This window comes from Labeo rohita, chromosome 6 (assembly GCF_022985175.1).
Source record: "Labeo rohita strain BAU-BD-2019 chromosome 6, IGBB_LRoh.1.0, whole genome shotgun sequence".
In the NCBI taxonomy this organism is placed as follows: Eukaryota; Metazoa; Chordata; class Actinopteri; order Cypriniformes; family Cyprinidae; genus Labeo; species Labeo rohita.
Genome location: NC_066874.1, coordinates 16,738,064 through 16,753,476, shown reverse-complemented (window position 1 = coordinate 16,753,476; position 15,413 = coordinate 16,738,064). Strand labels below are relative to the sequence as shown.

Sequence of the window (15,413 nt, the reverse complement as noted above, 5' to 3'; positions counted from 1 at the left end):
AATATATTTTAAAATGAAATTTATTCCTGTGATCAAAGCTACATTTTCAGCATCGTTACTCCAGTCTTAAGTGTCACATGATCCTTCAGAAATTATTCTAATATGCTGACTTGATGCTCAAGAAACATTTTTATCATTATTATCAATATTTAAAATGGTTGAGTACATTTGTTCAGGATTCTTTGGTGAATAGAAAGATCCAAAGATCAGCATCTACCTGAAATAAAACACTATACCATTCAAAAGACACACACACACACACACACACACACACACACGTTTGTTTCTGTGAATTGTGGGGACTTTCCATAGACTTCTACAGTTTTTATACTGACAAAACGATATTGTCTATCCCCTAACCCTAAACCTACCCCTTACAGAAAACATGTTTGCATCGTTACATTTTCAGATAAACACCATTTACTATTTTTAATAATTTTTTAACACAATGTCAAGAATTTCAGGTTTTACTAGCAAAAACAGGTACACACATATATATAATGAAATTATAGAAATTATATAGTTTTATTTAGCAAGGATGTTTTAAATTGATCAAAAGTGATGATAAAGACATTTCTAATATTGCAAAATTTTTCCATTTCAAATAAATGCTGTTCTTCTGAACTTTCTCTTCATCAAAGAAACCTGTTTTCAGCATAATAAATAAATAAATAAATAATAATAATAATAATAATACATGTTTTTGAGCAGCACATCAGAATTTTAGAATGATTTCTGAAGGATCATGTGACTGGAGTAAAGATGCTAAAAATTCAGCTTTAAAATCACAGGAATAAATTACATTTTCAAATATGTTCAAATAGAAAGTTATTTTAAATAGTAAAATATTTCAAAATTTTACTGTTTTGCTATACCTTGGATCAAATAAATACAGGCTTGATAAACAGAAGAGACGTCTTTAAAAACACTGAAATGTATTTCAACTTTATTCTCAAAATATTTTGACTTTATTCTCATAATGTTGACTTTATTCTCGTAAATTTGCCTTTTTTTCAAAATATTATGACTTTGATCTCATTAATCTTACATTTTTACAATAACTAACAATAACAATAGTCTTACAATATATACACACAGACAGACAGTAGCAGATAACAATGATAAACATTGACATAAATTATAAACAAAAAATATACAAAATATCAAGAACAAAGGGGATTAAATATATATACAAACTCGACGTCTAATGAAAACATATCACGTAGTAGATATTCTTATAAAAGAACAATATGAAGTGATTCATGGCTTTATTGTATTTATCCTCACCACAACACCATAGCCTTTGTTTTTTGTTTTATGAGATAACTAAATCAATAGGCACATGTAGTTCCATTTAAAACCACTAGGTGTCAGTGACTTGTCGCAAATTGGTAATAATTACGAAGAAAGTCGAATTATACAGAGATATTTAAGTTGACAGTTACTCAGTCATTTCAGACAAAATATGCTAGATCATATTCCGAAATACTTGCTCTAACATTTCTCTTAATGAACACAGACTATCATATTCGTTCATTTCTACCAATATCTATTGTAGTATGTGTAAAACACACTCACTTCCATTAATATGGTTTGTTTATCCTCAATAAGCCAGTCATTTCTGTATTCTCAAAGTCCAAGTTTCTTTGTCTGGATCTGGGTAAATGAAACCACATGTTGAGAGTGATCACCATAGTAACAATATCACTAAACTATGTTATCTGATCTAAACTGCATCCACCCACTCGCTTTCCACCAATTACACTAATGTTGTGTAGAATAATCAGCATGAAAGCTTTATGATGTTAATGGTTTTCCCAACCCTATGAAAAGCAAAGTAAATACATTGTTGAAAAAAGTATATTTTTATTTTGCATACATTCAGTGTAGCATACACAACAATGTGTAGTTTTACCACAGAATTACTTTTTATAAACTGAACTGTACAAGAAAACACAATAATGAAACAAACAATTATAAAGACCCCAAGTTATAAGTATAGCGATGGCTCCATGATATCTTACAATTGTTCAAGGTGGCATCAACAAATAAAAGATATGGGGAAAATATTAGATGAAAAAAATAAATTACAAAGAAGAGAGTGACAACACTATGAAATACTAATTGACAGATTCAAACTTGAAGTGTGGCATAAACTGAAATGTTACATCCATTTTTCATTATTCGTGTTTTCACGCTCCCACAGTTGTATTTACATAAAGTAGTTTGGAGTTTTTCCTTGGGAAATACAAGAATGTAATCCTGATATTGATCTCCATTTCACGCAGATCTATTCTCTCTTGAACTCCTGGTCATTTTTTGCACTGCATTGTGGATTTTCAAAGCTTGGTTTTTAATAACCTGCATTTTGAGATTATTAATTTCACTCGAGACCCTGAAAAATGTAATAATCATCAGAGAAACTTTCTGATAAGACAAGACAATGAACATTGTAATTCACACGCAAATACAAAGGTCACGATAGCTTCCTCTCGGCTGTTTCCCGCCGGCCATGGTATTTTGCATATCGACATTAGGTTTAATAAAACTGGTAACAGCAAGGAATGCCTAGAGTGCAAGAGGCCAGGTTAAACACATAACAAAGCCCTAAAGATAACGGTTCATCTTGAAGCGCAAGAATATCCTTTGAAGGAAAAGTGCAAACTTTGTGCAAGTGTAAACACATCGAGAGCAGTGAAAGGCTTAAGCAGTGACTAGAAACCCCTTCTGCCAGTTTTGGAAAAGTCCAGCTGTCCGTCACTTGTTTGTGCCGCTCTTTATTTCTCTCTCAGCAGGTAGAAGACCACAGCCTTGAGGTAGTGACCGCAGGCACAGGCAGCTGCCACCAGCCAATGAGAACGGAAACTGGGGTCTGTATTGACCACACACTTTGTGATGTCCGCCTGTAGGAGAACAGAGAAAATATTTAAATACCACATAAACATACTCAATAGTGCTGAAATAAAGAACTGTTAAAAATGCAACATTTAGATACAGAGTTTGGGCTTTAAATTTCTTTTTCATTTTTTTTTTTCTGAGTTCGTCTGGCAATAACAGAAGGAAAAGAAACTGCAGTTCGCACTCAAGTATGTGCCTTTTAGGCCAAAGCCAACATTCAGTGGTCTATACATGTTATATTTCAGCATGTAGCGTTACCAGGTTGGACAAACGTTATAAAAGTTCCAAATTAGCTTAATACAAATTCAAAAGTATAAAAGTTCAGTTTTTACGTTTTTAAGAAGCAAATTTACCTACACAAAAGAGATAATATCCTCACCAATGCTCCAATTTTTTTTTTTAATCAAAAATACAGTAAAAACAGAAATATTATGAAATATTTTTACAATTTAAAAAAACTGTCTTTAATTTAAATGTAATTTAAAATGTAATTTATTTCTGTGATGGAAAAGCTTATTTTTCAGCAGCCGTTAATCTTGTTGACGGTGTTACACAATCATTCAGAAGTTACTATTATGCCTATATGCTGATTTGGTGCTCAAGAAACATTTCTTATTATCATATCATTTATTAATTATCAATGTTGAAAGTCGTTGTGCTGCTTAATATTTTTGTGGAAACAATGATACTTTTTAGAATTTTTGATAAACAAAAAGTTCAAAAGAAAAATTTATTTGAAATATTTTTTTGCGACTATGTCTATAATGTCACTTTTGATCATTTATTTCATCTTTGTTGAAGTTTCAATTAAAAAAAGATGGTCTTTTTTTTTTTTTATTATTATTATTATTATTATTATTATTATTATTATTATTTTGGAATCAGGTTTTAATTTTTGTAGACTTAATAGTTCAATTAAATGTTTTTAATCAAAAAGCATGCCTATTTAATTGAGATAGCTAAACATAAACTTTTAATAAATTGCTGTTAAATTGTGTAACAAAAATTGCAAATTTAAGGTCCTATGAAATACATTAATTCTCTGGATACCATTTTAATAGTTTCATTAAATTTTAATAATCAAAATGATCTCTAAATAATACATTTGATTAAACTGACTAATGTATTATATATATATTTACATTTTTCTGGTAAATAAATTCTGGTGAATAATTTTTCTGGTAAATATGCCTTAAAAATAATGTTGTAATAATAATTTTATTTTTAGTAATGCTATAATTACATTAACTAATATGTGACCCTGAACCACAAAAACAGTCATAAGTAGCACAAGTGTATATGTAGCAATAGCCAAAAATACACTGTATGGGTCAAAATGATCAATTTTTACTTTATGCCAAAAATCATTAGGATATTATGTAAAGATCATGTTCCAAGAAGATATTTTGTAAGTTTCCTACCGTAAATATCAAAACTTAATTTTTGATTAGTAATATGCATTGCTACGATTTTCTTACTATTTTGATTATTTTGCACCCTCAGATTCCAGATTTTCAAATAGTTGTATCTCACTCAAATATTGTCCTGTCCTAACAAAATGGAAAGCTTATTTATTCAGACGATGTATAAATCTCAATTAAAAAAAAAAAAAAAAAAAAAAAAAACCCTGACCCTTTTGAGTGGTTTTGTGGTCCAGCATCACATATTTCTCTGTCAGCAGTTTCTTCAAGTTAACCGCACTTTTATTTTGACGAGTTGCTGTGAAGAGTATTAAGTTTCTGTTTGTATATGATATGACTATAGTTTTTCCTCACAAGAAACAGTAAAATGCTCATAAAGCGACTCAGAACAGTCTAGAAATCATGAGGCCAAAGAGGCTGACAACATTGCGAGTATCATGCGACCGTCATGTAAACGTGTAGTAAACAAAACCATGCGTCTGCACCATTCATTCACAGAGAGACGAGCAGCACATGCAGGATTCACATTTAAATAGTATTTTGTGGCTTAATATCCACAGCCGCTAGTCCATATCGCGGTTTGATTTACATGTATTGACCTACTTTTGATTCGTCCACGATTTGGCAAATTCCATGACACTCAGCATTACAGCCTACAGTAAATTCCAGTTTATTGACTGGATTCCGTCCGATTCCATTGCGCAATCACAGGGCCCTACTGACTGCACAATGACATCACAGATCATTTTAAAAGCCTGGCTGTAATTTAAGACGTAAAAGAGAAATTCAAATCAAGAGACAGGGAGATAATGAAGGCACTAATAGATGGGGACATCCCTTAATTAGGAATTCTAATTAACAAAAAACAACAACAACATACTCGGTGGTGTTTTTGTGTATCTGCGTGTGTGAACAGGCCCTTCATTTAGCTCCCGCAGGGCAATCCCACAGAGTAAAACACGCAGAATGGCACGTAGACACGACTACCCACATACTTGCATCACTAACATGGAAAATACTATCTATAAATACCCTCTCTGCTTTATACTATACAGACTTTCGTTTAGTGCACCTGATGATGTTTTTAGGTTGAGTTCAGGCTGTGGGTGCGCCCGTTTTGTAATAAAAAAACAGTTGCAAAATCAGGACACTCCCAAGAGGAAAACACCTTGTAAAATGTTGAGAATGATTTCACCTGAAGCAACCATTACGACTTTCACTTACCCAATTAATGATCTCACTTTTAAATAATTGTTATAACAGAACATCAACATCAATCTTGTCCTAGATGAAATCTGAGAGACTCCAAAGAAAATATTTCTCATATAACTAATTTTTTAACATGTTATTACTCACATTATCAAAACTTTACCAGTTTAAAATAATTATGATTTTTAAAAATTGACCACTTTAAAGAAGTTCACTTCCAGAACAAGAATTTACTCACTGCTTTGTCATTCAAGATTTCTTCAGTCGTAAAGAAATTATGTTTTTTGAGGAAAACATAAGGATTTCTCTCCATGTAATGGACTCATATGGTGCCCGTGAGTTTGAACTTGAGTTTGAATTTGAGTTTGAACCAAAATGCAGTTTCAATGCAGCTTCAAAGGACTCTACATGATCCCTGCCAAGAAAGAAGGATCTTATCTAGCAAAACGATCAGTTATTTTCTAAAAAAAAATTTTTTAATACAGTTCGGGTATGTTGAAAAACTCCCAACTCATTTTCTCCTCCAACTCTAAAAATCGCCCTACATCGCTGCAGAAGTACCGACCCAGTGTTTACAAAGTGAACGTGCAAAGAAGGTCAAACGCCCTTTACAAAAAAAAGGTAAAACAGTGATGATTTTGAATTTGGAGAAGGAAATGAGATGGGGGTTTTTCGACATACCCTATCTGTATTGGCCCAGAGGTGGGTCATGCACATTGCAGAGCTAGACAAGACGAGCACTTGAGGTTAAAAAGTATATAAATTGTACATTTTTTTAGAAAATAACTTATATATATATAAAACCCTTCTTTCTTTAGAGCCCTTTGAACCTGCATTTAAACTGCATTTTGGAAGTTCAAACTCATGGGCACCATAGAAGTCCACTATATAGAGAACATTCTGAAATGTTTTCCCTCAAAAAAAAAGTAAAAAAGTAATTCTTTACTTTTTCTGTGCCTTGACCTAGGTAGGACCCTTTCTGTCTATGGAGGGTCAGAAAGCTCTTGGATTTGATCTAAAATATTACATTTGTGTATCGAAGATGAACGAAGGTCTTACAGGGTTGGAACGACATGAGAGCGAGTAGTTAATAAAACTAAATTCATTTTTGGGTGAACTATCCCTTTAAAACATTTGAGGTACGTTGTTAGGCCTGTAGGAGTTGCATATGGGCCTACTGTAAGTGCAGGCAGATTGTGATGACTCTGGCACAGTGCCATATTGAATCTGTCTCAACAGAGACAGTATAATGAGCACAGACACCACAGACATGCCCTGCCAAAACAGCCACACATACCAGCACAGCTCCTCATTCAACAGGATCGCTGAACTATGCCGTCTTTCTAAGAGATTGATCAGATTCCTGCCCGTAAACTGGATGAACACTGCACGTTCTGTCTAAATACTGGACAAAGATGGAAAGGCAGAAGTCTGTGTTCTTTCTGGGCCTCAGCTCAGTTTTATAAACACACAGCACAATGGTACTTTCACTGAAACTAAAATGAGTGTCACCCAGACATGAAGATTCTGTCATCATTTAGTCAGACTCATGTTGTTCCACACCTGCATGACAATCTGTCTGCAGCTGAACACAAAAGAAGGTATTTTGAAGAATGATGGGAACCAGTTTTGACGACCACTAGGGCTGGGCGATATGGCCAAAAAATGATCACGATATAGATTTTTTCATATCAGTCAATATCAGTAATTGTCACAATAAATTTTTATTTCTTTTAAGTTTAAAGGCAGATTTTTGCTACAATGTGAACGTTGTACCAGGTGTAAATGTGGCTTTAAAATATTCTTTATGGTCAGAACATGACAAACACTTCATGCTTTTTGAATTCTTCACACTTTTTCCAGTCATTTTTCCTTAAAATAAATATCTTAATAGAAAAATATTATTTCTTAGTTGCATGTTTTAATGAGTAATATTGTGTCAAATCAAGAAACAGGTTTGTGTTACCTGATAATAATTTTAGACATCTTAGACAAACACATTTGATAGTAGCTTGAGTTGCAGATGCAGATTTATGTTTATTATCAAAATGAGTAATATCTGTAAAAGTGGTAGCAACCTCATTTTTATATGGTGAAAATTAGTTATTCTATAACAGACAATAACAGTTAAAACCACAAATATAGCACCTCAATACCATGGTAAAAATGTAATATGGTTCCTAGTTATTTGTATGAAACACAGTAGTCCAAATACATTTAGTAAAAATGCATAAACGCTATAGCTTAATAACAAAAAATACTGTAATTACATTCCTTCTCCTTCAATACATATAATACTTGTCTACATTAATAATACAATAAAATTCGACACAAATATACCCACATTTCTGACACAATATCACTGTGCAGTTGGTGCTACTAAAGTAAATCTATGGTAACTATTAAATGATTTGCGCGTGCGCAACAATCTATTCGATTCTGTACTGGAATTAGTTCACCTGTTTCGAATCTTCGGGTTTTTCGAGTCGTTCGTTCATCTTACGAACCCATGCTTGAACCCGAAGACTCGAGAGATGAACTAATCAATTCTCTTTCTGGCTCAGACTGCATTGGATAAGCTTATGGGGCTGTCATGTGATGAACGAACGACTCAAACCTCGTCAGATAAGAGGTGAGGTGAGCGAATCATAGACTAAAGACCCAGGTAGACAATGAATTATTCTTTTCTGTTTCTTATAGCATTATAGTTTTGTCTTGTTTGTAGTGTGATCAACGTTTGTGTAAGCAGTAGATGTGTTAGAGAAGTAACACGTAACATTTTAATTATGTTTTGCTAAAATGAACGAAATGACTCGAAAAAAGATTCGTTCATTTTGCTGAATGATACTCAAAGGTCCGAGTCAGTAAAATGATCCGAACCTCCCATCACTACCCCTGCATCCCAATGTGCATACTATGCACACTATCCGCCCTAAATAGTATTGAAAATTACTACTATCACAGAATTTAGGATGGATTTAGGGTAAGATAAACGGTCCGAGTGGCGCGCCTTGACTAGCGCTGTTTTGTTTTGTCTTTGCCGCATAAACATTATATCGAACTCTCATTACCGTTTATCGAGGAAATTTTATATGGTGCGATAATTATCGTTACCGATTTATCGCCCAGCCCTAGCGACCCCTCATTTTTACTTTATGGAGAGAAAAAAAAATCTCAAAGATGTCAACTCCAGTGTCATAAGATCCTTCAGAAATCATTCTAATATAATTTTTTTTTTTCTTCAGTCGAAAGAAATTTTGAGGAAAACATTCCAGGATTTTTCTCCATATTCTCCATATCTCCATTCTTTTCGACTGAAGAAAGAAAGACTTAAACATCTTAAATGACATGGGGTGAGCAAATTATGAGGAAATTTAATTGTACTAAATAAATAGATTTATTGCTTACCCAGCCTCCTCTCCTCTTTAACCACGACACAAGGCTCTTGCGGACAAACTCGCCCATGCAGTCGACAATGGTGTGCACCATCGCTGGATGCCCGTGCCGAACACAGTCTACAGCTAGAGCTCCGGCCACGGCATACAGAGACACAATCTTCCCCCATGTTACACCTGTGAAGTGACAAAGATAGACACAGATATAATCCAACTGAAAAACTGTCCTTGTTTTTTTTTTTCATAACACATTTAAAATGCTACATTGCAAGATCATGTACTGGTAAATCTCGTGTTGCCTGTTTTAACCGATTTAAACTGTTTGGCTGAAGAGCTGAAGTGTCCCATGTAATAGGTAGCAGAGCCAGGAACTGCATATTAAAGCATAGTCAAATCACTTATGTACAGGATGTGTGTGTACTTGTTAAAGTGTGTATAAAAATCATAACCAGATAAGTAATCGAAATACCTGACAATCCCTCACCCTTATTTCTTACAGAATATTATCAGTTATATAACTGCCAAGCAAGCCGTCAGCTGGTGTGTCAGCCAGAATAAATACAGCAGAATAAATTCATGTTTGACTTGTGACTATAACCTCAATATACAGTATATCAAGATGCCTTCAATGTGGGTGTAACATGTTCAGTTGCATTTAAGTGCATAATGACATCAGCAGTAGTTGAAAAGACACAAATGCTTTGCTTTCCCCCGTCATAAATGCATTAGGGTCATGGGTCTGATTTTGATGAAAAGGCTCTCTGTACTAATATGTTTCATTAAACAAGTGGGCGTCTTGATTTATTAGAGCTAATGTGAAAAACAGACTCACAGCTTGAAGGTTTAAACTATTCAGCCTGGAATTAAACAAAACGTAATAAAGCTGCAAAGCTACATATGGGAACATCAAATGGCCAGACATAAACATATCAGCCCAGGAACCTAATCTGAGACTAGCAAAGACAGGAAACACAAAGGCCAAAGGAAACCACAGTGAGGCATATGAGAGATAAAACCTGGTTTGAAGTTCAAGATAAACAGAAACATTCCCTCCCTCTGTCTCTTGTAAGATTGTAACATCATGTTAGACAATTCAGAGGGAATATTTTACAGTTTACATCAAACTGTTTCAAATCAAATTAAGATGTATTATATAAATACAGATGAACATGACATTCAAACACTGGTTTATTACCTTCCTTTTGTACAATAATACAACCATCTGTCTATGTGGAAGCACTGTCATTGCCAAAAAAAAAAAGTCTGGACTTTCCTGCAGGCAGTTGGAATCTTGCATCTCAGCTGTGATTTTTAGATTTAACGTTATATAGAAAGCACACTGAAACTATGAAATCTACAAAATTTTGCAAGTGTTGAAGAGTCTAACAATCACCACACTAACCTGTGACCCTATTTAAGAAAACTACTGAAATGACATTTACATACATACATAAATCAAATCAGTCAAATTAATAAGACCCAACAGTTGAAAGATCTACTCCCACGCTTCAAAGTCAGCATTTTCCCAATGGATTTTTTTTTCTGGTTAAGACTAAATGTAGGCCTACTTCAAGGACCTAAATGCTTCCTCTTGACAGAATCAGTTATTGGTCCGTTTTATTTTTACGTTTTGATTTTAATATACCAATGCATCAGCAAAACACCATTTTTGCAGAATGAATTCTTAATCCACAAAGTAAAAATAGATTATTTTTAAACAATAAATCTTTTTTTATTTCTTTTCAAAATGCTATGCATAACATCTTTTTATGCATAATATTTCATTAAAATATTCTGTAACACTTTACAGTAAGGTTCCATTAGTTCATGTTAGTTAATAGATTAACTAACATGAGCAAACAGTGAACAATACATTCATTACTGTGTTTATTAATCTTTGCTAATGTTAGTTAATTAAAAATACAGTGGTTCATTGTTAATTCAGTGCATTAACTAATATTAACAAACAGCATTTGATTTTTTAATGCATTAGTAAAGGCTGAATTTAACATTATGTTTAATAAATACTATAGAAGTATTGTTCATTCTTTGTTCATGTTAACTAAAGTAGTTAACTAATGTACAAAAACTATATAACAGGGCCCACGCACCCGGACTCACCGCCACCCAGTGGCTTTAGGAAACGGTGAACAATATGCATTTAAATTGGTAAATATAGGAGGAATATGTGTCAAATTTCCTGCTGCCAGTCGGTGATGCTATGACTATAACTGAATATTGACATATAGATGTTGCCAGCGGGTGGCACTATGATTATAACGGAATATTGCCTTTGGATGTGTTCAGGCCAGGACTATTATCGAACGAGTGAAGTTTGGGGCAGATCGGACTTTGTATGGCTGAGTTACAACAACTTCTGTTCTAGAAGGAGTTTGTTAGAGCGTAAAGCATGCCACTTCCTGTTGCCAGCAGGTGGCGCTATGGCCATAACTGAATATGGTCATGGGCATGCATTCACGACAGGAGTCTTATCAAATGTGAATTTCGAGCAATCAAACATTGTATGCCTGAATTATAACAAATTCTTTATAATGGCAAAACATCAAAGTTTGACAGGCCCCCACAGACAAGCCCTTCAGTAAAAACTCAAGATCTTCGCAATTTAACGTCACAAAAGGCTTTAGATTGCACCAACCACATTTGGTGTTGATCTGTTTAAATCTCTAGAAGGAGTTCGTTTAAATACAACGCATGAAAATGGCAAAAATGGCACAAAACTTGCTGAGAAAATTCAAAATAACAGACTTCCTGTTGGGTTTCGGACTTCGTACTGAGGGACTTTTTTTGTAGCTATTGGTGTGTTACATGTGTCTACCGAATTTCAAACATGTATGTGAAACATAGCTCAAGGGGCACTTCGTTGAAATTTTATAGGTGGCGTTATCAAGCCATTTTTCCACACCTAATTCTGAAACCCATATTAGATTTTCATCACTTTTGGCATGTGTGCAAAGTTTTGCAAGAGTTTTTGAGCATGTTTAGGCCCTCAAAAATGCGATTCATTTTGAAGAAGAAACTGAGCAATTCCAAGAGAGTCCTCACACCATTGGTGCTCAGCCCTAATAAATAAAATAAATTAAGTGAACACCAGTGACCAATTCAGCTGCACTGCTTCAGGACAGGTATGTGTACAGACAGGAGGAGCAAGGGTGTCACCAGGTGCAGTACTTTGTGTCCAGTGAGGAATCTTTGATGTTCTGCTTTGACTGACATGAGCAATTATGCTTTAATACTTAAAAAAACAAAGAAAGTATTCACATGAGGTGAACATGTTACAGCACGTCTTAAGACCACGATTTACTAAACTCTAAATCTGTGAGGTCAAAGGGTTGAAGTCATACAGTATGAACTAAACTGAATCCCAAGGGCTTGCACTAAATATAAGCGATATACAGTATGCAGCAAAGGGAATGAGAACTTCCATGATGCCCAAACACAAACTTTTTATGGTGCTCTGGGAGTTCTCTGGTCGAGTGCAGCACCGTTTTTTGTGTATATATAAAATGTCAGAATGGATTCTGTTTTATTCTCTCTTAAAGGAGTGTATAAGCCACTTAAAGGCATAGCTCAGCCAAAAAATCATTCACTTATGCTCATGTTATTCCAAACCTGTATAACTTCTGTTCTGTGAAACATAAAAGAAGATGTTTTAGGAAATGCTTCAGAGTTTCTTCTCCATTCCATGGAAGTCAGTGGCGACCAGTACTGTTTGGTAACCAACATATCTTCTTTTGTGCTCACACACGCAATGACAGAACGTTCATTTTTGGGTGAACTATGCCTTTAAGGAATCGTAAATGTACATTCTGCAATATAATACTTATTTAGAATAAATAAACAAGGTTTTGTTGTTTCACCAGAATAAATTATCCTCAGTTTTACTGTACTTGCTAATGCTCAACTGCCAGGATGAACAACATTTCTAGAACCAGATGCACCTACAGACAAGGCATTGACCGACCTGTAGAGAAGATTTCTGCAGCAACGGCCAAAAAGGCATCAGAGACTATACTCTCGGAGGCAATTGTGATGTTGAGCTGTCTTGCTACGTTGCGGTACACATTGGGTCGCAGGTACTCCAGCTCGTCACCTAGGAGACAGAGAGATAAATGTGTTTTTATTTTCCCTCGGCTCAAACGGGTTTTCTCATGTCCAGAGCCTTATTAAAAAATACCACCAACTACCAACTCAAAGAAGCTTGACACAATGACAAAGCAAAATGACGGTAATCAAACTTTAAAACCTGCTATTAATTACATTGTTTGGATATTGTCATTATGTAAACTTTCATTCTGCTGTTATATTGCAATCCCCTGATGATGAAATTGTCTGTTAAAGGAATAGCATGCCCAAAATAAAAAAAACAATTGCTGAAAATTACATCACTTGCTAACCAATGGATTCTCTGCAGTGAATGGGTGCCATCAGAATGATAGCTCAAAGAGCTGATAAAAACATCACAATAACCACAAGTAATCCAAACCACTCCAGTCCATCAATTAACATCTTTTGAAGCAAAAAGATGCTTGTTTTTAAGAAACAAATTCATCTTTAATGACCTTTTAACATGTAATGTAATATTCTACAGTTCTTCAAATCTGTTACAATGAAAAAACAAACTAATCTACATCCTGGATGGCCTGAGGGTGAACGAATTTCCCTGAATGTTCATTTTTGGGTGAACTATTCCTTTAAATAGGTCTTCAGCTATGTTTTTAGCTCTCTCAACGACCTGAATTATTCGTCTTTATGTCAGTGATTCAGCTGAGTGAGGTGTGTCTGCAAGGAGTACAGGGCTTTCAGGACAATACAGGGTTAACCTGGTTAAATGTGGGTGGGAAACCCTCAATCATTCTTGTGATAATGATCTGCATGTTTGCATGCTTTGTCCATAAAAAGCAGCTCCCCCCAGTTACAAAGTTGTCTCAAATTAAAATTCTTGTGCTTTTCCTTTTAGTAGAAAAACGGGTTTTTACAGAAATGACAGATGAGAATCACTCGGATGACAGTCATGTGGCATATGTTTAGGCAACGTGTAGTGTCTCTGATCAACAGATGATGCAAGATCAAACATTATCTTTAGCCATTACATCCAATCTCATGAAAAGTCCAATGGCATGACAGGAAGAAAGAAAGGAATGTGGAAAATAGTTCAACGTGGTACAAAAGGCAAAGTACTTTTCAGTGGGTGAGACACAGACGAACCTTGTAAGTGTGTTGTAAAATATTATGCAATCGTATGGTTTGGCTTTGAGGAAGCTGAGAAACACGTGTTTATTTTCAATTCTGAAAGTTCACAGAACATTCATGAATATCCCTTTTCATTTGTTTTGGTATGAACTAAACAAACAGCTCTTGAAAGAAAGAAAATTGACAGGAAGTTCTGTGCAGTTTTAGCACAGTCTTCCATACAACAGTTCATACATCAACTCACAATTCAAACAAAGGATAAATATATACAGTGCCTTAGTATATATGATCTAGCTCTTCTGGAAGATAATGGTCTATTACATTTCACAACAGTTCTTGTAACATCTTGGCACTCCCCGTAATCATGAATGCACACATATGAAGCGTCAGTTGTCTTACCCAACCACAGAAGAACTGAAGACACCTCAGCTAATGTTCCTCCGGATCCGTGGTCTGGTTTCGACCACCCTATTCCAGCCCGATGGAGTCTGGAGTGAATGTAATCCCTACACAAGACTTTAGCCTGAGACACGAGCTCCTTATCCGTGGGAGAGCGATCAAACACCTCCATGACTTCAGCCGCAAACACTGAGGAGCGGCGCAACATCTCCATGCCCTTCATGAGTGGAGATCAATTACGATCAGCTGACAACCTCCACCTTTATCGCCGTGTATGGAAGTGCTTCTCCTCCACCCTCTTCTGTTTCCAAAGTCTGATGGCGTCTTAAACGATCTGCATAAAGAAGTAAAACTCGCGTGTTCAATATTATAAATTATTTAGCAATAAAAAGACTAGCTCCTTACCTTCTGTAGGAATTAACCGGATAAACCGATCAACACAACAGAGAATCAATAATCAATTACCTTTGCTGTTTCTCGTGAGTCATTTAAATCCTCCAAAAATCTCGAATGTCGACATTTTTAATGACAGCGAGTTGTTCTTCCTACAAATTTGTGAGGTGCAGTCTGCGAGGGTAAGATTGAACTGCTGTCAGGAGGCAGTGCTGTCTTCGGTCTGTTTGGATGGGCTGCACACATTAAGTGTCCTTCTATGGAAAATCTCTCCGTTAAGGCGGAGATAAGAAGCTCTGTTATGTCTTTGATAATCCGCCCTTCTAGAAGAGCTAGTGCTATCTGTCTATCTATCTATCATGAGGTCACCATTTCTTTTTTTTTTTTCATATTTAAACACATATCTATATCTGTATCTAACACAATGCAAAGTAAAATAAAAAAATACCTATAAAAATAGTGTCTATTTATCTATCTACCCAGATAG

General features: G+C 35.0%; 1 protein-coding gene and 1 long non-coding RNA gene across 2 annotated transcripts; one reads left to right on the top strand and one right to left on the bottom strand.

The window, feature by feature from the left end:
- Nucleotides 1–929: 929 nt before the first annotated feature.
- boka (BCL2 family apoptosis regulator BOK a) lies at nt 930–15,177 on the bottom strand. The gene is made up of 5 exons (XM_051111673.1): nt 14,999–15,177; nt 14,534–14,867; nt 12,906–13,034; nt 8,937–9,100; nt 930–2,903 (listed from the first exon to the last, which is right to left on the bottom strand). The coding sequence occupies exons 2-5, from the start codon at nt 14,754–14,756 to the stop codon at nt 2,778–2,780; spliced, it is 642 nt and encodes a 213-aa protein (XP_050967630.1). The 5' UTR covers nt 14,757–14,867; nt 14,999–15,177; the 3' UTR covers nt 930–2,777.
- Nucleotides 5,696–6,931, top strand: LOC127166420 (uncharacterized). Its single transcript, XR_007827904.1, has 2 exons — nt 5,696–6,509; nt 6,581–6,931. It is a non-coding gene; the product is annotated as an uncharacterized LOC127166420 (long non-coding RNA).
- Nucleotides 15,178–15,413: the final 236 nt, after the last annotated feature.

Coding starts and splice junctions, on each gene's coding strand:
- boka (XM_051111673.1), bottom strand. CDS start 14,756: ATGAAGGGCATGGAGATGTTGCGCCGCTCCTCAGTGTTTGCGGCTGAA. Junction 13,035..14,533: donor TTCAGTTCTTCTGTGGTTGG/GTAAGACAACTG, acceptor TCTGTCTCCTAG/GTGACGAGCTGGAGTACCTG. Junction 2,904..8,936: donor TAAAGAGGAGAGGAGGCTGG/GTAAGCAATAAA, acceptor GTTCTCCTACAG/GCGGACATCACAAAGTGTGT.